The sequence below is a fragment of the Mesoplodon densirostris genome (genome assembly GCF_025265405.1).
Source record: "Mesoplodon densirostris isolate mMesDen1 chromosome Y unlocalized genomic scaffold, mMesDen1 primary haplotype SUPER_Y_unloc_2, whole genome shotgun sequence".
Classification (NCBI taxonomy): domain Eukaryota; kingdom Metazoa; phylum Chordata; class Mammalia; order Artiodactyla; family Ziphiidae; genus Mesoplodon; species Mesoplodon densirostris.
In genome coordinates, this window is record NW_026778237.1 from 1,364,861 (window position 1) to 1,391,705 (window position 26,845).

The 26,845-nt window shown below is 38.8% G+C and overlaps 2 protein-coding genes and 2 pseudogenes across 4 annotated transcripts in view; 2 read left to right on the forward strand and 2 right to left on the reverse strand.

The window, feature by feature from the left end:
- LOC132483029 (ferritin heavy chain-like) lies at nucleotides 1–22,197 on the reverse strand (annotated as a pseudogene).
- The window catches only part of LOC132483040 (centrosomal protein of 78 kDa-like), a 360,457-nt pseudogene that overhangs the window by 137,886 nt on the left and 195,726 nt on the right, over nucleotides 1–26,845 (forward strand).
- Nucleotides 7,062–26,845, reverse strand: part of LOC132483030 (uncharacterized) — a 23,132-nt gene continuing 3,348 nt past the window's right edge. Inside the window, exons 2-7 of the mRNA XM_060088274.1 lie at nucleotides 26,201–26,296; nucleotides 25,701–26,104; nucleotides 23,706–23,802; nucleotides 22,423–22,595; nucleotides 18,927–19,065; nucleotides 7,062–12,649 (exon numbers count right to left, since the gene is read on the reverse strand). Of these exons, the coding sequence (XP_059944257.1) occupies nucleotides 22,551–22,595; nucleotides 23,706–23,802; nucleotides 25,701–26,104; nucleotides 26,201–26,296 (642 nt within the window). The 3' untranslated portion in view covers nucleotides 7,062–12,649; nucleotides 18,927–19,065; nucleotides 22,423–22,550. The remainder of the gene's footprint in view (nucleotides 12,650–18,926; nucleotides 19,066–22,422; nucleotides 22,596–23,705; nucleotides 23,803–25,700; nucleotides 26,105–26,200; nucleotides 26,297–26,845) is intronic.
- Nucleotides 26,287–26,845, forward strand: part of LOC132482994 (UDP-N-acetylglucosamine--peptide N-acetylglucosaminyltransferase 110 kDa subunit-like) — a 32,705-nt gene continuing 32,146 nt past the window's right edge. For all 3 annotated transcript variants that reach the window (XM_060088263.1, XM_060088261.1, XM_060088262.1), the window contains exon 1: nucleotides 26,287–26,443. The gene's annotated coding sequence lies outside the window, so the exon portion shown is untranslated. The remainder of the gene's footprint in view (nucleotides 26,444–26,845) is intronic.

Sequence of the window (26,845 nt, forward strand, 5' to 3'; positions counted from 1 at the left end):
TCCAGGCTCAGTTCTTCTTGTCGCTGTCGCCCAGGGTGAGCTTGTCAAAGAGGTACCCTGCCAGGTCGACGTCCTGGGCCCCCATCGTGCTCGGGGTGGTGACATGACCCTCCAGCTCTCTGATGAACGCCACCTACTGGCTGAGGTAGTGAGTTGCCAGGAAGTGGCGCAGGTGGGGGTCGCACTTGTCGGTGGCCAGCTGGTGCAGTGGAGCAGGCTCCGGGTCACTGGCTTCTCCAGGAACAAGGCGCACTTCATGGCCTTGAGGCCGCTCTTGCACTCGTCACGGACTGGCTTCCTGATGTCTTGGAAGTTGAGGCGGCCCCCGCGCTGGTTCTGCAGGCGCTTCAGGCCCCGGGCCCGCCCGCTGTGCTCGTGGGAGCGGCGCAGGAAGAACCGGCTGAAGTGCTTCAAGGCCACGTCGTCGCGGTCGAGGTAAAAGGCCGCGGCCAGGCACACGAAAGAGGCGTGGAGCTCCAGGGTGAAATGGCTGTCGACGGTGGCCTCGCACCTGCGAGGGCGGCATGCTTAACGTGGCGGGCGTGAAGGCCAAGGTGAAGGCGAAGCCGCGGGGCCTGTGGTAGCTGCCTGGGACGGAGCCCCTTTGAGGTTATTTACCCATTTCCTTCCTCTTGGGTAAGTGCAGACTTCTCTTTTCTTTGTCAGAAAACAAAAGGCTTAGATGCATTCTTAGAGCAAATAACTTAACTGTGGGGATGTATTTATCCCCTCCAGCCTCATTTGTCCTTTCACTGCCACTCAGCAAGCATTTTTTTTAACCCCTCAATTATGTTGTATGGAATGAGCCACAGTGGTAGGAAATACCATTGATCTCAAATTATCTTTCATTCATTCATTCAATAAATATTTCTTGATTACTTGATATGGCCCAGGCACTGGTATGGGATTTGGGCATATATTAGTAACAAAGAGAGACAAAGTCTGTTCCCATGAGGTTTGTATTCTAGTGGAGAAGCAGACCAAAACAAACCAAAACAAAAAAACTACTGTTTCTCTCCCTTTATTGTCTCAAGTAAATACGTATAAGATATTACACATGTATACGATATTAAAAAGTCAATATTCTCTTAGAAGTTAAGGACGTTATAGTGGAAGACATAAGACCAACCTAGGTATTTATAATGAATTAATTCAACATTAATTCAACAGCTATTTATATACAGTATTCCAAATATGTGTCACTGTTTGACTCTGGAGATACACAGAATCAAACATGGTCTCTGTTCTCAAGGTACAAGAAAGAGTGATGGACTGTTTGAAGTGCTCTCAATGGTTGTAAAGCTTTTGGATAAAATAGCTGTTTTCACTTCAAGTTTTATTACCATGCCTTTGACTAATGTACTTTTTTGGTGGGTCTCTTTATTTCTCTTTGAAAGCTCATGCTATGCTATAATCATTGTTTATGAAGGAAGCAAAGGATCAAATAGCAACTGTCACATTGTAAACTTATCTAAGCAATTTTAGAGGCATTTAATTGTTGAGTCTGTAAAGAAATAGAATAATAAGAATGTCTATTTGATAAGTTGATTTTAATGATAGGATCATACATTAGAGATGGAAAAGAACTACATGATCAGTTTCTCAGTGAGATAAAATTGTATTCTGTGTTTGCTTAACACCAGTGTTTAGTCGTAATATAATTGCAGTCTTTCAAAAATTTCCTTGGAAGAGTCCATTGTAGACTTCACTGGAAGAATCCATTTAAATAGAAGAAATCTTGATTTTGTAGAACATTTTCTCATTATGTTCCAAGATTATTTAATAATTAATTTATCTGGACAACTTGACTCTTCAAATATTAAAATAATACTATTGAATGGTTATATGTGTACTAAGGGGGTGATAATGGTGTTTCTCAGATGTTTTATCCCTCATCATTACTTCCTAGGTTAGAAGATAATGTTAAAATACATGTTATAACTAAGAGAAACCTAAGGTTTAAAATCTAACTTTTTTAAGGGAAATGAATAAACTAGCATGAACTGGAACCTCAAATTTCCATGAAGGAAATATACATAGATATAAACAAAAACATTGCATCCAGTTTTTCTTTAATGAGGAATGTAAAGCTAAATACAAACACAGAATGAGAAAACTTCAGAGCAGATCATGTTTTTAGAAAAATTTTAAATTTTATTTTTTAAATTTATTTATTTTATTTTTAATTTTTGGCTGCATTGGGTCTTTGTTGGATGCGGGCTTTCTCTAGCTGCAGCAAGTGGGGGCTACTCTTTGTTGCAGTGCGTGGGTGTCTCATTGCGGTGGCCTCTCGTTATGGAGCACGGGCTCTAGGTGCTCGTGCTTCAGTAGTTGTGGCATGCCGGCTCAGTAGTTGTGGCATGTGGGCTTAGTTGCTCTGTGGCATGTGGGACCTTCCAGGACCAGGGCTGGAACTCATGTTCCCTGCATTGGCAGGCATTTCTTAACCACTGTGCCACCAGGGAAGCCCCCAAATTAAAAAAAATTTTGACAATCAAATTTTATAGTTTATAACTTGGTATGTGCTAAGATAATGTCTCTTAAAATATCAGTATAGGACTATAAGATGAAGGTTTCTTTGAAATATTTGTGGTCAGTGTTGGTATTATGTTAGGATTCTCCAGAAAAACAGAACCAATAGAAGATATATTTGCGTAGTATATAAAATAAGGAATTAGCTCCCATGATTATGGAGGCTGACAAGTCTCAAAATCTGCAGTTGCCATACTTGAGACCCAGGAGAGTCCATGGTGTAGGTCCAGTCCAAAGGCCAGGAGGCTCAAGACCCAGGAAATTCAAGTTGAAGGCAGGAAAAAAACCATGTTCCTGCTCCAAGGCAGTCAGGCAAGAGGAGTTCCCGCTTACTCAGAGGAAGGTCAGCATCTTTATTTTATTCAGGCCTTCAAATGATTGGATGAGGCTCATCGACTTTAAGGAAAGCAATCTGCTTTACTTCGTCTAGTATTTCAAATGTTAATCTCATGGAAAAACACCCTTTCAGGCACAAACAATAATATTTGACTAAATATCTGGGTACCCACTGGCCCTTTGAAGTTGACATATAAAAATTAGCTATCACAGTATTATTCGTGATAAATGCAGAGTCAACTAATAAAAATTCTCATGCTGTAATCTGCAAAAACTGTTTTGACTTTCAGTTCCCTTCATTAATTTAAAAATGTTACAGAACTAATAGTTACACAACTGATATTAGACAATAAGTTCTGACTCCATGTCAATGATTAGCTCTTATTCATTCATTCAGCATATTTCTATTGAGCACCTATTATATGACAGGTATTTTATAGGTACTAACATCAAACTTGTTCTATAAGCTCTTCATATTTGTATTTCTTTTGTAGCTAAGTGCTAGTAAATGTTACATATAATTCCTTCTTTGAAAATTAATACATGAAGTAGGATCAATGGTATAATCTTAAGGAAGTAGACCATATGAAGCAGCAGTTGGTGGCTTATCTCACTCTCTGTGGCGTGTGTGTGTGTGTATACATATGTATAAATAAATCATTTAATGAGAGGTAATGAAAAGTGATACATCAATATTATATACCTCTGGGCTGTTCAATCTGCATTACCTCATTATTACAGATACTGGATTAAATTTGATTATTATTACCCGTATTTTACAGATAAAGAAATTGTGAATTAAAGTATGTAACATGATCAAACACAGAGCTTGTAAATAGCAGAGAGTGATACTCTGAATTGGATTCCTCTCTAGGTAGTTTGGGAAGTTTGGCTGGACCATGAGCTCCTTTAGAACAAAGACTGTTCAACCTGTGATGCTAAATTTCACATAGTAGGGGCTCAAAAATATAAATTAAAATATTGAGTGGCCTATTAAAAGCTTTAGTCTCATTATTTCTCCAAATTAAACAAATGAGTGGGAGTAGATGTTGAATATATATTTAAACTCTGTTTCCTTTAGAAGGAAAAATATCAAAGACACGCAATGGTGATAAATTACTATTATAATTTTACTTTAATATGCATAAACATAAAACCAGGCATAGAAATTGGTATGCTTTTATACCTGTAAACCGAACAATTTGTAAATATATGCAAATACAACTATAAAACTATTAACATCAAAATTAAGAAATTCCAATTATGCATCCGATTATGCTTTTTGTCTTCAACACAGTCCCTTCTCACTGAGAACATACTAGTTGACCAGATGCAAGTTTCCTTTTGAGTGTGCCACGCCTGGGCCCCGATACCCATGACACATCTCAGTTCTCTAGCACCCTGTTTTACTGAAGACATGACACACTTTAGCTCATGTGATGATTCATAATGTACTTTTGCTTTCAGGTAGTGGAAGTCATCATTCAAATATTGTCTGTCCATGTTCTTTTTTATTAGTTTGTGAAAAGTAATTCTGATGCAGTTTGTTGATTTCATGAAATACCATTAAAAGCCTCAGTAACGTCAATAACTGAAGAGGCTGTTCAAACTGGGAATTCAGGGGGAAGAGAACTACTGACAGAATTTTAAGGGATAACACTCTTCCCTTTGAGTTTCATTCTATTAAACTATTTTTCACCTCCCAGTCATCACTTTAAAAGGAAATTTTAGTGTTTGCAGCTGGTAAAATGTGACTATAAGGGTGGACATGTGACAGTTGTCCTTTTTACACTAGAACATGCCAGGCTAGCAGCAGTCACACTCAGTGTGATTCAAAACACACACGCAGGCATGGACAGTGAGTTTGTGCTGCTGCATTGAGCTATAGACAGATCAAGATAATTCTGAAAATGCTTCCAGGAATTTTTCATTTGGATGTAAACACAAGAACAGATCCATGGAATTCACAAATACAGGTAGAGAACACTGAGTTAGAATGACATGGACACACCATATATCTAGTCAATAACTATTTAGGACCTAATATATTCCAGCTTTGTGCTAAATGCTGAATGATTGCAACAGGCGTTGACTTTAATCTCATGGGCCCTAGAGTCGGTTTCAGTTCACTGTGTTCACTGACAGAATGTATATGTGATGAATGTAGAATTAGATGCTAATGAGTTGATAATAGGATATGTACATATATTGAAATATTCATATATATTCAAGAATATTTTGTTTGAAATCTTTACTACTATTGTCACAGATACAGAACTTGCTACAGACGTTCTCATACCTTTTCCTACATAGCAATTAGGTTTAGGGAAAATAATTTTGGTGGAATGGTGTTAGTCAGCCTACAAATCCAGAATGTCTTGGTTGAAGGTGTAGATACTTTGTTTCACTAAAATCAAGTGTAAGTTTTTCTAAACAAGTTAGGAAAAAAATGCAAAATCCTTATAAAATGTTCCTCATGACTCCATACCTTACTATACTATTAACCCAATGTGTTAATAAGCTTATATTTAATGTAATCATTATTCTTTATAATTTGACATGAGTAATGTGCTCCCACATTTAAATTTTCTAAACTTTTTTGTTTTTGTTTTTGTGGTACGCAGGCCTCTCACTGTTGTGGCCTCTCCCTCTGCGTAGCAGAGGCTCCGGATGCACAGGCCCAGCAGCCATGGCTCATGGGCCCAGCCGCTCCGTGCCATGCGGGATCCTCCCGGACTGGGGCACGAACCCGTGTCCCCCGCAACGGCAGGCGGACTCTCAACCACTGCCCCACCAGGGAAGCCCTAATTTTCTAAACTTTTATACCATATTCTCAATGACAAATTTGCTGATTTCCTTTTTTATAAAAATATGATACCTCAACCAACCACTGTTAAACTCAGCAAAAAGCACAGTTTCCAAAGTAAATGTTTTGTAAAATGTTTCCTGTGTATTATTCACATTTATTACTTTTCCTCTGAGCTTTTTATATTTCAGTTCATACATGAAAAATAAACAATGTCCTTTTGACTTATTTTCTTGAAGTCTTTTGCCATTTTCCAAATATATCTGAATAGTTAAGGTCAGTTAAACCTATTTAAAGTTTCAAATTTCTAGGAAATATCTGATATTTAGTAACTTTCTGCCCAAATGATTTTAAATCTCATTTATTATAAAGTGAATTAAAAGATTGGCATATATTCTTTAGTAGAAAGATTATCAACCTGCTTTTGCAAATGTAGATGGTGCTCTTAAGTTCCGATTTCATACACGACAAACAAACCAGGATTAAAGGCTCATTAATAATCTGCCAAATACTGTCAGCTGTATGACTCAATGCTCCATTAGTAATGAAATCCCTTGATTTTCTTCTGCCAGAAAAGTGATTCTTTGAAACCATTGGCAGTAATATGAATTTATATATTATATATATGTGTGTGTGCATGTGTGTGTGTGTATCTCTTGGAAGAGAAACTGAACGCCAAGACAAAACCTTGCATTCCTTTACAGGACGTGCAATGCAGATCTATTGTGGAGTAACTGCTGGATCTGGGAAGGAAGGTGAGGCTAAAGGCAGCCCATTAGAAAGGGAAGAGGCTGTTGGAACTGGGAATTGAGGGGAAGAGAACTACTGACAATTTTAAGGGATAACACTCTTGCCTTTGAGTGTCTGTCCGTGGCCTGGAGTAGAAGGGGGAAGCTGTACTAGAGCAGCTTCTGGTGGCAGGAATATTATTTTCTTATACATGCAGCTATTGAAACATTGCTTAACATTCCTCAGATCTTAACTGTCAAGGACAAAAAACAGTAATGATAACTGGAAATGTCAGTTCCACGTCCACAATAATCTATTTACAATTGCTTCCCTCTTTCACGAGTTCTCTATCAATTATCCATGGTTTTATCCCCCCCTAAATCATCACTTTTTCCTTAATCACATGTATTCCTCAATTATGCTGTAGAGAACTGCAATTTTCCCTATGTGGCCCTTCCCTCTTAATCCTTTTTTTTAATTTTCCATATTAACAATCCCTAATTTTTAGAAAAAAGACAATAGCATATAAATGAATCAAGGTGCAGAATTCCTCAAATTATAAAAATCAATTCCTGGAGCGTTATTGATTGGTAACTATATTGATCACATCAATGTAAGTACTTTAATCAGTCTGTCTACAGAGATTGCAGCTACAAGATAAAAAATAATAATCAGTTTATTCAGTTGTTACAAATGTAGGAGGGGGAAATGGAAATAGGATTAACAAGATTTTATGCAGAACCAAGAGTCCACTTCCTTTTCTTTCCAGAGACACTATTCTATAAACCATGGTATTGCTTCTCCTAGCCAGACTATTAAGCATGTTTGGTTAGATTACATTTTGAATTATACCAGTTCATTGGAGTAAATGTCTCTATGGGACACTTGGGTTTATAAAACTGTTTCATAGCTGGATGATGTAGAGCATCCCTCAGACTGTCTTCTTGCAAAAGAATGCTGTTGCGTCAAATGAACAAGCGAAAACAGGCAATAATATAATATTAGAACTCTCTACAAAATAACATTTCAATTCACATTTTGTGATACGTTCAGTGACATCTTAGGAAACCATGTTGTGTGTATGTATGTATGGAGTGCACACATTTGTACGTACATATTGGGCTTTGATCACTAATGTTAGTGTTCACTAAAATTTGTACCTTAATGTGGATTGTAGTATGAATATATATGTAGTAAATTATTATAAAGAGATATGATTATTAATATAGAATAGTATTCTGTATTTTATAATTAGGGTTAGAGTGGTATAATTTAAAAATAATAATAATATTGAATATTTTTGCCTACCCTTCCAATATTGGACGTTAGTTAGGTAAAGTAGACATTAGTGGAAACATGCATCTTAGGTGATTGTGTATGTATATACTCTGTCAGTTTTTAATTTTTTAAAAAACACAAATATTGTATTAGAAGCCATGGAGTATTAGAAGTCAGCGGTAGTGGAAAACTGAGGTTATTCATTATTTTGTGTTTTCATATCCACAATATGAAGTGATTTGGGAAGTTTTTTGCTAGCTACTAGAAAATAAGCTAAGATTTATGTTAGCTCTTTGAATGCATCTACCGAAGTTCCATCACTAGGAAAGTGATGTCACCCTTCTTTGATTAAATCATCAAACATAACATAATACCATTTACATGTCCTCAAAGTTTTATTACAACACAATTAATAGCCAAGATTTTAGCTATTTACGAGGTCTTCTAACTATATACCAGATAGTTTCATGTGTACATGGCATGAGCTACCTTATAAAATAGAGCTGTCTCTTTTTATTTCCTAAATATTATAATCTATCTATATTAGTGAACTGGAGCTGTGGATCAGATGATAAGATATGCATAACTGTGTGCACTGAGTGATTGGAATGCCACTTGTTATCTTTTTTCTGGAAATGTCTATATAAGAAAATAAAAGGTACTTTATAGAAATATGAAAAACATAGCATCCCGATACTGTTCATTCTTACCCTTTTTGGGAATTTGAATATGTAATTTATTCTCCCTTAACCTCAAGTTCTCTATTTAAAAAAGTGACCTTGGACTAGATCCTGTTGCAGATACTGTGGTCAAATGATTTTATGCCCAGGGATTTCAGCCGTTGGCTGTGAATCAAAATCAGTTGAGGAAATTCTGATTCAGCAAGTTCAGGGTTGATCTCTGGCTTATGTACAGTTGACCCTTGAACAACTTTGGGGTTAGGGGTGTGGACCCTCACACAGTCGAAAATTCAGGTATTACTTTACAATCGGCCTTCCGTATCTATGGTTGAACATCTTCATATTCAGTCAACCCCAGACTGAGTAGTACTGTAGATTAAGTGAACCCACCCAGTCCAAGTCCGTGTGGTTCAAGGATCAACTGTACTTTTAAGAAGTGCCACAAGTAATTCTGATACTCAGCCCGGATATGGAATATTGATTCTATGCTATTTGGTGCAAAGAACAAAATGGGAATCTCTCAGTCTATATATTGATTATAACTTATCTAAATATCATACCTTACTAAGAAAAAATATCATTGGGTGTAGCAATGGTAAAATAGCTGCAGTGTATTTCATTATAAGAGAAGATGGTTACAGTGTTACTGGTAGAAAAATGATCAGAATAGTGTTATTAGTTAGGGTTCTCCAGAGAAACAGACCTAATAGGATATTTATATTATATTGGATTGGATTGGATATATAATAGGTTATTGTATTTTATATAATAGAGTAAAATATCCTATTGCGGTTGACCCTTGGACAATATGGGTTTGAACTGTGTGGGTCCACTTATACACGGATATTTTTCAGTAAATACTGCAGTGCTACACGATTCATGGTTGGTTGAATCTGCGGACGCAGAACCGGATTATGCAGTTTTTAACTGCACCCTAACCCCCATGTTGTCCAAGGATCAAATGTATATATGTGGGGAGGGGTGATTTCTTTTAAGGAATTGGCTATTGGCTTTGGTTTATGTGATTGTGGGGCTTGGCAAGTCAGATATCTGCAGGGTAGGTCAGCAGGTTGGAAATTAAGGTAAACGTTCATGTTGCAGTCTTGAGTCCAAAAGCTAGAAACTCAGACAGAATTTCTCTATTGCAGTCTGGAGGCATAGTTCTTTATTCGTGGGAGGACTTCAGTCTTCATTCTTAAGGCCTTCAACTGATTGGATGATGTCCAGCACACTATGGAGGGATTGAGCTTTTCTCAAAGTCTACTGATTTACAAGTTAATCACATCTAAAATATACCTTCACAGCAGCTTCTAGACCAAAGAACCAGACACCATAGCCTAAGTTTACATGTAAAATTAACCATCATAAATGGTAAATATGAGTGAGGGCTGGCTGATGCAGGCAGAAGAATGCCGAAGTGGGTTCATTCAGAGGGAATGTGATTGGGTATCAGAGGAGGGCTGGCATATGCTGTGTGGGTGGAGGAGGCAGCAAGGTTGTGGACTACTTGAATCTGTTGGGGCTCAAAAATGGTGCCCTGAGCCAGCATGAAGTCTACCACAGTAAACGTGGTAGGCAACTGAGGGTAGGCAGAGGTACATAGGATGTCATACTCAAGACCAATTAGGCTTCATTTAACCAGTGAGTTTCATCACGTTGATTTTCATAGTTAATTCTCACTCCCTTGTTCATCTGTTCATTCTATAGTACTCCAGTCAGAGCCTTTCAACTTGCTTGAGCATTTGTGTATTAGCTTGGTGGTGTTGGTTTTGGTTGTCAGTACAGCACTATTCATTTTTGTAGTATCACTTCATACTAAGGCAGTTGCTGCCTATTGATTGAACAGGCCCGTTGTAATTTCTCTGCACTCCATAGCAATATCACTTTTCTTCAACCCAGGAAGGGTTGATTGAATAAGCAAGTTGCTTCCACTTTTAGTCTTTCAGCTGCCACTTGGATACTTACCATACTTTGAATCCACTTGCCAAACTATCATGAACCTGTTATCCTGTGTGCCCACCAGTTATATACATATTATCTTTCCTTACCTATCTTGCATATGCTGAATTTTGACTTTCCTCAAATTGGGTTACTTTGGATAATACCATTACTACTTTGGTTTTTAAAGCCTTTAAAAGTCTTTTGGGACTATAAAAGGCACAGGGCTCTAGAAATGGAATCCTCAGATTTTGGTGTGCATACGATTCACCTATAGCTATATGAAATGCAGATTCTTGGCTCCATTTCTAGAAAATTCTGATACAATTTATATGGAGAGGGGGGGTCTGCAAATCTGCATTTTACAGGAGCTACAGTTTCTACTATGCTTAATAGCTATTCTGTGTTGATTCATCATAATGCAGTGCAACTATGCAGTTAAAAACTAAACCTTTTTTTGAGAATATTAGATTTATCAAACAGTTGCAGAAATAGTACAGAGAGTTCTCATGTACTTTTCACCCATCTTACTCTAATGTTACTATTTTATGTAGTACATATGTTAAAACTAAAAAGACAGTGGTGCATTACTTTTAGCTAAACTCCAGACTTTATTCAGATTTATCGATTTTTTTTTACAATTATGTCTTTTTGCTGTTCTAGGATCTAATCAAGTATATCACATTGAATTTAGTTATAATCTCTCTTCTATGGTCTCTGACAGGTTCCCAGCCTTTCCTTGTTTCCCATAACCTTTATAGTTTTCAGAAGTACTGGCCAGTCTTTTGTAGAATGGCCCTGACTTTGGGTTTGTTTGCTGTTTTTCTCATGATTAGACAGACCAGGGTTTTTTGGGTTTTGGGGAAGATTACCATAAAGGTGAAATGTCTTTCTCATCACCTTGTGTCAGTAATGACTTATTACTGGTGATGTTAACCTTGATCACTTGGTTAAGGTGAGGTCTGCCAGATTTCTTCACTGTGAAGTTACTATTGTTCCTTTTCCATAATCTATCTTTTGGAATCCAGCCAATACTCCTAAGAGGGAGTTTAAGCCCCATCTCCTGGAGGGAAGAGTATTTACATATGTTATTTGAAATTCTTTGTAAGAAAGATTTGTACCTTCTTCCCCATTTATCTATGTGTTCAGTTATTTATGTCAGTATGGACTCATGAATAGTTATTTTATATTTCTCTATAACTTTAATTAATTTTATGACTCAAATTGTTCCAGCTTAGGCCATCAGGTGCTCCTTCAGTTGGGTTCTTGTGTCCCTTTGATCTGCCTCTATCCTTTTGATTTTTGAGTGCTGCCTTATTTCCTGGCACTACATAATGCTCCAGGCTCATCTTGTGTTTTCATTGCCCCAGGCCTAGAATTAGTCATTTCTCCAAGGATGTTTGGTTTTTGTTATTTTAGAGAACCATGTTTAGAAACTAAGGCCTGGATGCTAGATGTGTTTGTTGCTACTTGGTGTCATTGTTTCTTGTCTCTCCGCAAAGTTATGAAATATATGCATGTATATTAACCAATGTATACACTCATATCTATAATCATTTCTCTAGGTGTCTATCTCTATACCTATTAAAGATGAGTTCATACTAATGTCTGACTCTAATCCAGTATCACATGGTTCATTCTAGCTTTTGCCTCTTGCTTATTTGTAACTTCTTTTACTAACAGTGAGAAACCTGACTCAAATTATTTACCATTTATTTACTTATTTGTTCTACACTAGTGTAAATGTGTTTTCAGATTTCTTAACTGTATTCCTGTGAGAAACAAACTTACCAACTAAAATTGTGTTTATGTACAGTTATTTTCGCGCCTAGTCTTGTATTTACCAATCAAAACATCATTTTCCAAAGTCACTTATGTCAGTTCCTTTTTCTCCACCTCCTTCAGTGCCGTTTTATCATATATTGGGAATACAGTTAAATTTGTCACAGTATGCATTACATCCAGGATACTGATTAAAAATTGCATACATTAAAGTTCACCCTGTGATGTACTATTCTATGTGTTTTGACAAATGCGTAGTCATGTATCTTATGCCTACTACCGTCCAGTACAGTTTCATCAACCTAAAATATTCTCTGTGAGTGGCCTCTGTAGTCATTCACTCCCAACCTCTGACAAATGCTGATTTGTCTTCCATCCCTATAATTTGTCTTTTCCAGCATGTTGAATAAACGGCATCATACAATATGTAGACTTTTGAATTTGGCATCTTTGACTTAGCAACATGCATTTAGGATTCATCCATGTTGTTGTGTGAATCTATAGTTTCTTCCCTTTTATCACCTGAAGTATCCATCATCTCGAATACCAAGTTTGTTTATCCAGTCACCTGTTGAAGGATAATATGATATGATTATTTCCAGTTTGGGACAATTATAAAAAAAGCTGCTATAACCATTTGGGTATAGGCCTTTGTGTGAACATAGGTTTTCAATTAGCTGGGGAGTATGATTGCTGGATCCTATTGTAAAACTATGCTTAGCTCTGTAGGGAAACTGTCAAACTGTCTTCCCAAATAACTATATCATTTTATATTCTCACTAGCAATGAATGTATGTTCCTGTTGCACTTCGTCAGCATTTGGTATTGTCAGTGATCGGATTTTAGCTATTCTAATAGGTGTGTAGTGATATCTCATTGTAGTTTTATTTGTATCTCCCTTATGACATATGATGTTGAGCATCTTGTCATATGCTTATTTGCCATCTGTATATCTTCTTTGGTAAAAATATGTATATATGTATTTTTCTTCCTTTTGTTCTTATAGATTTGTGTGTGTGTGTGTGTATAGACATATATCTATCTATCTATATACACACATATATAAAGTTAGGTTGCTTGTTTTCTCATTGTTGAGTTTTAAGAGTTCTTTATATATCCTAGATATGAGTCCTTTATACAATATATTGTTTTGGAAAGTAAAAAAAATGAAATGGATACAAGGTACAAATAAAAGTTTTAATCAACAGTCATATGAAAAATTTTGAAGCTGCCCAGTTGAACTTTAGGATATTTTAGATAAGTGAATACTCATTAGGCTTGCTAGTTACAGTATTATTAAAGGGAAATGGCTCTTATACAAGTTCCTCAGAATTTTTCTAAGTAAGGAAGCTAAAATTATAGCCTTATGAAAATTCTCTTACTCTATAAATAAACATCATGACATCTACTAAATGGCTTGGGACTTTAAAGCATTTTCCTATAAATAAATGAAAATATTTGTGAGATATAAGAAGATCTCTATGACTTTTGCTTCCCCTTTATGCAATGAATATAGTTTACTTCTGTTTTCTGATTATAATTATACTATATGAAATAGCAATATTATACTGGATGCTTATTCTGAGACAGATAACATGCAAAACCATGTTACATAAATTATATTGATTTACAAATAACCCATTTGTTTGATTTCATACGAAATTTAGAAAGAATTATTTAGAAAGAATATTTAGAAATTTAGAAAGAATTTAGCAAGAATTTATATTCTTTATTTCGAAATTTAGGAAGAATTTATATTTAGAAATTTAGAAAGAATATTTATTGTGTCCAGTTTACAGAGGAAGAGCCAGAGGCAAAAGAGGCCTTTATCATTCCTCATTCACAAGGAGAAGCTAAGGCATACTTGTTAGGAAGGTAGGAAACATCGTTCAGCTACATCTAACAAAGGAAATGATAAATATTCCCTTGACAAGTTAATAAACATGTTTAGAACAATTAATTCTGTCATGAAAAATACTGTGATAAAAGAAAAATCCAAGATGAATTTGTCTGTATTTCAAATCTTTAGAAAACAGCTTGTTCACGGGCATTGTTGTAAGCAACATAAAAGAGATAAAAATCTAACTGTTTTATTAAACAGTGGTGAGACCATATGATCTGTAAGAAGAAAATAAATCTCCAAAGAAATAAAAATAAATACATTATTGCTGCAACTAGAGAAAACCCGCTTGCAGCAACAAAGACCCGATGTAGCCAAAAATAAATTAATAAGTAACTTTTTTAAAATAAAGAAATTTAATAAATAAATATATACATTAGACTTTGAAAACTGAGACATTTACCTCTTAAGCAGTAGGTCATTAACATCACAGATTTACATTTGTTACTCTATAGATCCAATTGCAATCCTTGATTTTTCCATGAATAATAACAGTTAGATTTTTATCTCTTTTATGGTGCTTACAACAATGCCCATGAAAAAGCTGTTTTCTAAAGATTTGAAATACAGACAAATTCATCTTGGATTTTTCTTTTATCACAGTATTTTTCATGACAGAATTAATTAATTTTCTCTTATTACTTAATGAAGTCGTACGATTTTCTGTGTTTACTGGCTGTTTGGATTTCCTTTTTTATGAGGTTTACATCAACTATTGTTATTTTTTCTTTTTTTAAATTATTTTTTTAATTTTGGCTGTGTTGGGTTTTCACTGTTGCGTGCAGGCTTTCTCTAGTTGCGGCGAGCGGGGGCTACTGTTCATTGCGGTGGCTTCTCTTGTTATGGAGCACAGGATCTAGGCGTGCAGGCTTCAGTAGTTGTGGCACGTGGACTCAGTAGTTGTGGTTCGCAGGCTCTAGAGCGCAGGCTCTGTAGTTGTGGCGCACGGGCTTTGCTGCTCCATGGCATGTGGGATCTTTCCAGACCGGGGCTCGAACCCGTGTCCCCTGCCTTGGCAGTCAGTTTCTTAACCACTGCGCCACCAGGGAGGTCCAACTGTTGTTATTTTGAATTCTTCTCCATTTCCAAGTAATACTCTTACATGACTATTATCTCACTAAATTGGAGGCATTATCTGTTCACTTTCTAACTTACTAATAAGTAAGGGTTTAGTTCCTTTACACTCTTTCCTATGTCCACACTGCTCAGTAAAGTTATGTCATCATGAGTTATTCCACTGCACATGACCTCTTTGACTTGTAGTGATGTACTTAAAAACCTACATTGTTGATCAACTATAAACTCTCTCAACATCATGCTTTGTAAAATGAGGACATTCATACCATCTTCCCGTTTTTCTACCTCCTGTCTACCTTCCAAACCTAGCTTTTATGTTGTCAAAGGTGAAATTTATATTCTGTTCTATGTGCAGTTAAGTCTTAAGTTATTTGAGAGTCAGTACGGAGTAAGGTTTAAGAGAACAGGCAGAGAGCCTAAACTCAAAGCCTCGATGCAACCTTAAATTAGGTACAGCCTGGGTAAGTTCCTTCCCTGTCTTAGCTTCCTGTTCTCAAAAATGGGAATGATATTAGCACCAACCTCATAAGGCTATTCAGAGGATTAAATGAGTTAATATATGCAAAAACACTGAGAGCCTAATATATACTAAGTACATACAAGTACACAATACATTTCAGTACATACCAAGTTAATACTAATACATACTAAGTATAGTTTACGTTAGTTATTTGTGATTATTTGCAAGTTGACAATAAAAGCTGCAAACCAAGACAACATTGCCATTATTACAATGAAATTAATATTGCCCACTGCAGATGTGCTGTGTCTCTGTGTATAGACTACACCTCGTTCCATACCGTGCCAGTGTCACTGCCCTTGTGCAGGGTGACCACATACCCCAAGCCGCCTTGGGCTGTTCCAGTTTATACCTGTTGTCCTGATGTTACAGCATTAGAGCGCCTCCTTACACTATTGAAGTGTAAGGAGTTTGGACAAGTTCTGGTTTGGTCAACAAACTAGATGGTCATTACCCCTGTGTGTCACTGAGAAGGGGGACATCTATAGTGTCAAGTTTAAGTGGATTCTTCCCTTCCTCACCAATAGTAGGTTAAAAATCAACCATAGTTTAGTTGGCTTCAGGTTTATGTCCGTATAGCCCTTTCTCCTCTGGAGTTCAAGTTCCTTCTCCTCTTCCTCTCCCTCCTCCCTTCCAACAGTGCCTAATACCTAGTAAGTACAATATGCCTCAAGGTGTTTCTAAGCTCTCAATCACACAATCAGTAGAAGTCTCTCCACTGTAGACTAGCTGCAATCTGCACTGAATCCCCTATTACCTTCCTTCTTGGTTTATTGCCTCATTTTGGTGGATTATTTCTATAAATAGCTTAAGGTGTAGCACAGGAGGTCAATTTTTCAAATTTCTTTGTGTACAGAATACCTTCTTCAGCCTCCACTTATGACTCATAGTTTGGCTGGATACAAACCCCTAGGGTGAAAATTATGTGCCTGAAAAACTTTGGAGGTATCTTTCTAATGCCTTCCAGGATCCATGGTGCTGATGACAAGTATGATAAAGTCAGATTTAAAATTCTTTTTTATGTGACGAGTAGTTTTCTCTCTGGAATGGATGTATCCTCTCAGTATTTTATTCTATTTTATTTTTTCAGTATTTTAAAGTTTCACAATGAAGGGTGCCTAGGTATGAGTCTATTCTTGCTCGTCTTGCATAACTATTTTCAATCTGAGGCCTGATGTCTACTTTCAGCTATGGAGAATTTTGCTGCCCTTTGACAGCTTCCCTCCATTTTTTTTCTGGGTCTGGAGTTTCTAATAGTAACATGTGGGATCTCCCAGATGCAGCCTCTAACATATTTCTATCACATTTTCCATTGTGTCTTTCTTTTTTATATACTGAGAAATTTTTTAAATTCCTACTAAATTTATTTCAGCAACCATATTTTCATTTCCAGGAGACCTCTCTTGCTTTCCGACCATTCTCTTTTTAATTAACACCCTAGTCTTATTTTATAGTTGCTAGCTCTTTTTAAACCTCTCTCAGGATATTAACTAAGGTTTTTCCTTAAATTATTTTGTTCTCTAAATTGTCCCTGGTCCTACTAGGATATGTTTTCACTCTTTTTCCCCCTCTCTGATGTTGTAAGCTATACTCAGCTATCAGGCAAATGACAGTTATTTTCTATTTAAGAATGAGTGCAGAAAGCTCCCTGAAGTCAACGACTGATTGGCTTCTTATGCAGGAAGAAGCGGGCAGTAACTGTAACAGGATCTCCCCCAAACACAATTTTCTCGGGTGTAAAAACTCACACTAGCTGCCCTAGCTCTCTCGCCAGTTTCATTGTCTTCGAAATGAAATCATCTCATTTCAGGAGCGTGAGGGCGGAGCTGGGAGTCCACTCCTCCAAACACAGCCCTTCAATGAGCTCCCCTAATTCAGTCACACTTTTAACTAACTACACCCTCTCTCCTACATGCGAATCAAAGCACGGAGCTACTTCTGCGGGTGGGGTCAGAATCCTCCTCAGTTGCAGGTGCTCCCTGTGCATATTCTAGGTGATGCTTTTCCTCTGTTCTACTGTTTCAGTTTCACACTCTTCCACCTGTCTTCCGTCTTTCCAAACTATGTTGAAATCTCTTGATTGTTGTGGGCTTATATACTAAAAACACTTTGATACCATCATTGTAGTGTCTTGTCAAAATGCAGAAGAGCTAAAAGGGTTCTCATGCATTCTGAATCTGCTATTCTGTGGTCCCAGTGTTTAAACTTCTTGGTCTTCCCCAGTGTCTATCATTGCTTTTAGAAATACAATCTCCTGGTCTACTCGTGAAGGAAAGGAATACACCACATCTAAAATGACAAGGAATGCGGGTTAGATGCTCTAGGGTCTTGTCGTACTCTGCCATTTACTAATAAACCACTTACATGCTAAAAATTGTAGGTGCTCATTTGTAAAATGAAAGGGGGTAACTCTACATGAACTATAGATTTCTCCTACTCTAACTCATAATTTCTACGTTCTTTTCTTAAAATTTCTCTATATTATCATTAATTTTCATTAAAAAAATTAAAATCTAACTTTCTCTTTTGAAAATCAAAGAGTAATTCCCATAGTCCTACAATAATGGGATAATTAGTTCTGAAAGCTGTCAAGTTTCATGTTTCATATGAAAAGAAAATCACATTAAATAATTTTTAAATTTAAGTAATTAAATATAAATAATTTTTAAAAATTAAACATGGACTTCGTAGCACAAAGACACTGTCCCCCCAAATGGTGTTCCTTTATTTACTAGAACTGTTCAGCTCTGCATTGAAGTTGAAATAAGATAAATATATTATTTTTGAGGTGCAAAAATTTCATATGAAAATCAATTTTTCTTTTCTGTCCATACAGACAAAAGTATGGAATGACATTAGAGGTCAGGTTTATTTGGTAATAGAATGTAGCTTCTTGATATTTTTGATTTTAGGAAAGGATTATATCAACATCGAAACGTTTTTCAACTTTACTTTTATTTAAAATGAGGCCATATTTTCCTCTTATAAAAAGAGATTTCAAGTAGAACTGTCAATTTTCTCACCTGTAAAACAAGAGCACTGAATCAGCTGACTATATTCATTCAGAACTCAATTTCCTTATCTTATGATCACTAAGGTTCTCCCTACATCTAATATACTAAGGTTTTAAGGAAAGGAAAATATATTACTAATGACATGTTTTGATTTTTATTTCTTAGAGGTCAAATGTCCACCATTCACCTTGGTCTAAGCTTAAGGAACCATTCAACGGGATACAATGCAGATGGGAGGAGAAAACAGAACCCTCACACAAGCTGTGCAGTGTTGCAATCAGGCTTCCACTTGAAAAATAATCTTCTCTGTAGCTTTAAAGTGATAACTTTGTACCTGCACTGCTTCTTGTTTCAAACGGGTTTTGTCTGGCTCTTCCTGAACACGTTCTGAGGAATCATCAGCCTCTTCGACTTCTGAGGAGGAAGGACTCTCTACTGTCACAGTCACAGGAAATTCTGATGGACCTGAGTGTCTGAGGAAGAAGATAAGAAATCACAGAGTTGTTAAACTAAAGTGCAAAGAAAGAAGACAAGATTGTATAAAAGACAACACAAGCCAGATACCAAGTATCCAAATATTAGAGGACATTTAACAAAAGTGATCTGAGGTATCATTATTTATAAATGTCTCTTACTGTTCCTTAGTCTAAAACAGGCAATGACTGAGTAAAATTACAGGAACTTATTTTTGCTATGTTACTGTACAGACCTCTGTTATACGTGCTTAGGATTAATAATGGGAATTGCCCATATTATTTTTTTAAGTTTCTTTCATAGAAGCCAAGTGAAGATCCAAGGTAAACATTTTTTCTCAGATCAACTTTATACCGCAAATGAAAAATTTATTCTTCACCATCAGACAAAAACAGTCTGGAAGAAAATGTAGTTTTTCAGAGGAAAATACATCAGCAAAGGGACTGATGAATAATCAGAAAGTCAACATATCTAAGCTGTGAATAATAGACATTAGAATTTAAAAAAAATAAATCACATACATATACACAACTAAAACTGACCCATCAAAAATTTCATCTTCTCACCACCCTCAAGCCAAAACTAGGGCAACAGTAATACAATTCTCCCATCAAGCTTCACTGCCAAGGCAAAGTTGTTCAATAGGACATTTCCAAACATTTAAAACCTGCCCTGGCCACAACCCCATAAAAGTCTACAGATCATAAAGAAGTGTGCTGGGATTATATAACCATGCAGAAAACAATTCACTAGGACATCATTTTGACAACAATTAGCAAACCCTGCAGCATAGGAAAACCCTAACAGGAGAACGAGGTGCACATCCCTCTCTCTGGGAATGCAAGGCCAGGACTGACACCCAAGATGCTCTTCTCTCAACCTCAGCAGTGGTGCCTTTCACAGAGCAACTATGCAGTCTCCCAAGACCACTGGGAAGGAGAATCTGATACTGACAGTATTAGCTTGCAATGAGGCCATAAGCGAGGGAATGTGTGTGGCCTTGGTGAGAGAGCAGAGGTTTGGGAGATGTTGCTTTATATTGGCTTTCAGATCAGGAATTTGTACATATAGCCCGCAAACAACGTTTCTTGAAAACGTGTGAACATTCTTGAGTATGACAGCTCCATGTGAGGCGTCAGAAATGGCAGTCAAGTTCGTTTCACTGGGTAACAGCTGATTTGCGGACTGGAAAAGTGGCTTCCTTGTTTACAGACAAAACCACAAGTCTGCCTGCTGTGTGCCAAATCCACACAACTACACAGTTGCATTGGGAGAGCGACCAAACATGTTTTACATGGATTTATTTCAGAGAGGGAAATGCTTCTTGTAACGCTCTGTCAGTTTAAAAAGCAAGAAGAATGACCATCCACCTTTCCCACTTAAGCCCTATATATCATAAATATGATAGCTACACACCAGCAACTGATTACATACATCACAAGCTTTGATGAATGGAAAGCCCCTAAAAAGATATCAACAAAACGAAGTTAGATCTTCATGTAAATACATCACCAGTTAAACCCAGTTAATACAACTATTTAGTATTATGTACAGTATCCATACAGAATTGTGTATAAAAATAAATAAGCTCAAAAGAAGGACCTGGAAGGCTCTGCTATGGAGAAAACTGAACAGCATTCAGCCGACTGGCTTGGTAATAACTCTCTGAACTGCTGAGAGGCCCCTTCAGTTCCTATGTTCAGGATGGTTGAGATTTCAGTCTCACTTCTTTAAATGGTGATATTAATCGTTCTCTAATTTACCACTCTGTGTAACGAGGATGGACCTGAGATTAAGTGTCTCAGGAAGAAGAAAGGAAACCACAGAGTTGTTAAACTCAAGTGCAAACACTGGAGATTCAACACTATAGTTTATGCAACAGCAATTCACATCACCATTTGGTCATATTCTTTCTACAAAACAAAAGCTGCACTCACATGTATGAAAAGACAAAAATTAACTGCCATCTGTATCAATATGTTAATGTGCTTCAATCACATATGTTTTCATGAAAGTTTAAACATCAAATCACCTTTAAGATCTTGACCATGTGATCTGTTCCCTGCCAGGTCAGATTATACCCCGTGAAGTTTACTGTATTAACAGTGATAGAGTTCTTTATACCTTGACAAGTAACTAAAAGGAAAAAAACACACAGACACAATAAGATGAAGAGCCTATACATTTGTCAATCTTGACTTATTTGCTTTTCTTGAGTCAATTGGAGGTTTATAGCCACATTCTTAAAATCATTAACTACAATCTTCCCAAACAGGTAATTGATGAACTGATGCATCCTAAAACTTGTCAGTAACAAAGTGTTATTCCAGTTTACAGCAACAGTTTAATTCTATTTCGGTACTAAAACTGAATATACTGAATACTGCAAACTTTATTCCCAACCACTCATTAAAGTACTACATACTTTTGAGACAAAGGAAAAAAAAGAAAAACCTAAAAAGCATGAGACTCCAACGATTTTCATTTCCAATGATATATGCCAATCTTGATGATCAATCAGCGATTTAAACGTCAACTATAAACCCAGTATTTTATTAGCTGCTCTGCAGTGTACTAGAGCAATAGAAGAGAGAGGACCTCAAACCCTCTGTTCCCTCAAAGTGAAAGGCAGGCTTCCTGACCCCTCCAGACCACTACTGGAAACAGGGAAGGCACAGTAATCTTTCAGGACCCTAATCAAGAGTCACCTGCTTTGTGATTACTTCCATGACACACCCTCACCAACACCACTGAGTTTGCTGCTCCTACGGGACGTTACATGTATTTCCTATTTTAACACATACCACAGTGCATCATAATTATGATTGCAGATAGACGTTCTAACAATTTAAAAGAATGATGACTTTTTTGCTCTTCATCTTGCTCTTTCCCTTCCCATAGTATTTCTTGAAGAGAAACCATAAAAATATAAACAAACAAAAAACAGAAAATATACAAAACATGTGGTTTGTGGCTTAACACAAACTTAAGTAAGATTAACTCTGACAGTATCCAGCATGACAAACTTCCATGGTACAAATGAGAATGGACCAAGGTTTGAGCAGGTACAGGAGACAATCCAGGCCTGAACAACACCGACAAAAGGTAGACAGGAAAAGGTAGACAGTCATGGTGTGTAGGAAATCACGAGACCAGTCTGATGGGAAGAGACTTAAACAAGACTGAAACTCACTTTCTAAACCTCCATCCCCAACTGGACAATTCACAAGACACAGGTGCACCAAAGAAGCCAATTATTCAATCCCTTTAATGGGGAGGAACAGTTTAAACTTTTATTGGCTTAGTTCGCCCCAAAAGCAACTATCAAATGTTGGCAGCACACAATTAAGGCTTACCTTTGTTAACATAGTTAAGTCTCTCTCTCTCACAACTAGCCCACTTAGCTCCACGTTCCTTAGCGCACCCGACACACTTACACAGCATTTATGAGCTTTACACAACTGGAAGGTCACATCTTTATTTCTTATTGCAGGAACACGACTTCTGTAAACTCTTCTTCTGTCACAACCTAAAGCAAAATTATTGTAAAATGAGTGATTTAAACCATACATTTTATCATCATTAAAACGTATCTAAATAAAAACCAAAGCATCTGCTCTGTGCTAAGGATTAGAAACGACACTTGCCCTTAAAGCCTTCATTAAGGAGGAAGATGTATAAACTCAAAATTTCAATCACATGAGATAAATAAACGTAACCTTTATGCACAGAGGTTCCTATGGAGGCAAAAAGTTACATCTAAGTGACGGCTTCATGATAACCCTGAGGTACAGTCTAGAAAGATGAGGCTACGCAGAGTTGGAGTAGGAGGTGCATTAACTGCAGAGGGAACATCTGTGAAAAGACACTCAAGCCTGACTCCTGCTGGGCACTGTAAATACTGCAAGTGGGGATGACTAAAGGCCAGGGGTCCAAGTGTGAGAAGAGACAGAAATGAAAATAGAGATGTTGGCCCAAGCAAGCCTGGGAGAGAGCATGGCTTGTATCCCACAGATGGTGAGACCTGGGGCTACCACTGGCTGAGCAAGGGTGCCTCCACTGATTAGAAAAAGGCTCCCCGCTGCTGAAGGACCGACTAGATAAAGGGAGTGATCACAAAAAGCTCCCCTTCCTCAGGGCAAAGAGCCCCACGAGGCTTGGCCGAACACAGTTCAGACTACACGCCTCCGTGCAGAGCACACGCTGGGCGGCTAGTCTGCACTAACTATGTGTGGGCAAGCCATCAGAAACATTATTTTAAGCACATCTTTTTATGTTAGAAGATCACTTAACCCGAGTAGGCAGATGAACTTACAGGAACTGAACCCAGGGGCCGTGAAACCACCCAGGAGTTTCTGCCATAGTCTGGGCAAAATGCAATATGGATGAAAAAGCAAATTTAGGAGGCCGCCAAAATTTACAGGATAGACCCACTGGGTGCAAGACATAAAGAAGGTTCAGTGAAGGAACTCTGAAGAGAATGGGCTCTTCAATAAACTTCTTACATTCAATGTAAAATATTAGGCAAAATTAAGTACAGTGGCCTTTAAGGTCCCTTCCAGCTCTAATTTCTTTTGATTTCTAACTTATTACTCTGGTTAAGTAAAGTCCCTTCAGAGGTACAGAACAGTTCTTATACCTGAAGGGGATGCAAAGAATAATCTGACTTCTCTTCACCAGGGGATGAGTTGAACTGTCCTTGCAGAAGAGATAACAGAAGGTGTGAACCCCAGATCCTGGAAAAGGGCCAGGCACACGATGAGTATTCAGCTTTTCAAAATCAAATGAACAATCATTTCGTCTCCTAGATCCTCACACCCTTCCTCTGCTGGCTACTTTCTCACAGCTTATAAACATCCTCAAATATACCCACTTAAAAATCTCTCAGACCTACGATTCTTTGGATCTTCTTGTGGATGACCTAAGTCTCTCCCATGCCTTCAAACTCCTGTCCTCCCAAAAAGCCCAGATCTGTACCTTGGGTCCAGACCCGTCTACCAGGCCCCTCTAAAGCACTGAAGATGAAGTAACATCCTCTCGCCACCCCCAATCCCTTTCTACTGTGCTCTGTATCTCTCAAAAAGATGAAGCTGTAAACTGTCACCCACGCTTGCTGCCCTCCCTTTTCTAACTGGTCACCATGCCTCACCCATTCTCTCTCAGATCTGCAAAACCCAGTCCCACCTTTTATAACTTAAGTGGGACCCTCAAATTACAATTCACCCAAATCAACTGCCTTCCACATGGAGGTCCGAGTGAGCCTCTAAACCACAAGTCCATCTCACTGTTCTTTGGTGTTTCCCACAGCCTTCAGGATAAACATCCAAACTTCTGACAGGACAAACAAGGCCCCCATCTCTTGGGCCTCACTAAGTTTCCAGTATCCACTCTCATTTCTTTCCCAAACCCTGAGTTCCAGTCCTGTACATTAGTTTTGCCATATTTTCTTATATTTCTCAAACTTCAACACACACTGCTCTCTCCTGCCACCCCAGGAGCTTCTACATATCCTTAGAAAGGATGGCACCTCCTCCAAGAATCCTACCCGGAACTTTCCCTTCCAAGATTCTGTGCTCTGCAAAGGGGAAAGATCGGGGGGAGGGATAAATTAGGAGTTTGGCATTAACATATACACACCACTGTATATAAACTAGATAATCAACAAGGACCTACTGCATAGCACAGGGAACTCTACTGCATATCCTGTAACAACCTAGACGGGAAAAGATTCTGAAAAGGAATGGATATCTCTATAACAGAATCACTTTACTGTACACCTGAAACTAACACAATATTGTAAATCAACGATCCTCCAATATAAAATAAAAATTAAATGAAAGAAAAAAGAGATTCTGTGCTCTGAACTCACTTCTTCCAGAGCACTGACTACTGTGCTTGTGTTTACTTGCTGCTCAGTAGAAAGGAAGATTACATACGGCAGAAGCATCCTCTCGAGCAGCCCTTGGTTCTGACAACTCATTCAAGTGCCAGGCTACTTTACACACATAACCTGCTTACTTAATTCTAAGAACCCACAGAAAGACTGGTTATTAATGTCATTTTACAAGTGTGGGGATTGCAGTGCAAAAGAAACCTGCCCAGGCCACAGAAAGCATAAGCCCTGGAATTCACACCCTAAGCTGCCTTCACACCGGTGCTCTTTGCACTATATGATACGAGTATTGAAAAAAAAATTTATTTTCCTGAGCCCTGTTTTAATGGAAAGGAAATAAAGCTGGGATATATCCATTTCCTAATCGCTTTGGTGTGTACCAGGCAAAGTCATTCAACAGACCAGGTAACATCTGTGCAACAATTAACGATGCTCCAAACTGTGCTAAGTGTTCTACTTTGTAGAGTCTAGAAGCATTAACACAGTGCATCCTTGTATCCGCCACAGAGACTGGGTCCTGTTCAGCCCACGCTACAGATGGGAACACTGAGACCTTGAAGCCTTAAGGCACCCGGCCAGGGTCACCGAGCCGGCAGGAGTCCTAGGCCGCATGCCCCGTCTAGTGCACGCACACCCGGGCACTGGGCACTGTTTCTAGTGCCCACCCTCCACCTTGCACCATTTAAAACCCCGCTTCTCAGCGCCCACACGAGGAGCCCTGGAAGCGGGAAGTATACAAACCTGTCTCGACAAGTCGTGGCTGGAAGAAGCTCTAGATACAGATCAGGGGCAGCGGGCGCTGAGGAGTGGCGCCCAGTGCACTCCGCGGAGGCGGTCGGCCTTAAGTCCAGCAGGCCCTCCTGTAGGGGAGCGCGCACGGAGGGCAGAGGCACCGAGTCCTGCAGCGCGCACAGGTCCTCAGAGCGCGGAAAGATGTCGGCCGCGCTGTCCCGGCGCAGCTTCACTGAGTCATCATGGCCCGAGCGCGGCCTCGGGGACGCTGGATGCGGACACGATGCCCACACCCGCCTGGGGGCCCCGGCTCGCCTCCCGGCCCCTCGGGCGCCCACCGCCCGTCGGCTGCGGCCCCGCAGCGTGCGGAGGACCGGCGTCGCAGCCAGAAGACATAGGGCCACGGGCCAGAGCTAAACCAACCCCGCCATGCCGCGTTACGGAGACCCCGCCTGGCCTGGTGTTGGCGCAGGCAACTACGCGCGCCACGCCGCGGGGCTGCGGTTTACGTCGGCGGGCGGTGCCGTGGGGCGGGGCTCGAGGACGTCAGCACGCTCGCCGTGCGTCGCGTCCCCCCGCAGCCCTGTCTCCCATGGTGACGCGGCCTGAAGAGAAGGGGCTTGAGCTCTGAGACTCAGGCAGCGCGAAACGTACGAGGTGTGGAGACTTCGGGGTTTCCAAACAGCGTTTGCTGACTCATCCAAACAAACGTGAGACCTGGTTGTATCAAAGCATTTGAAACGTAAACTCCCGTAAGTGTCTGGGCTCCCCCCGCCCAGGAGAGAGCGTGTATTCCGTGAGGGACACACGAAAGGCGGAGTGAACGTCTGCCTGTGGTCCCTTACCTGGTGCACGGGTGTGTGAATTTATGCGGAGAGCTCTTAATTTCTGTAGTTTCTGCTAACTTGACACGGTAGTTGGCAAATGGTGACGTGTTCCATGCATTCAGGACATGATCGTGGTTACTAATAATCACTTTCTTTTGTACTGACAACTCCACAGAGAATTTACTACTGAATATCCACTTTACAGAAGGGAAACTGAGGCGTAGGAAGTGAAGTGACCGAGTAAGAGGAAGGACTCAGACAACTGGTGTTAGTAAATGAACCCTGCAGGGGGCCGTTAGCCTGCGGTGGCTCTAGCGATGCGGCCGG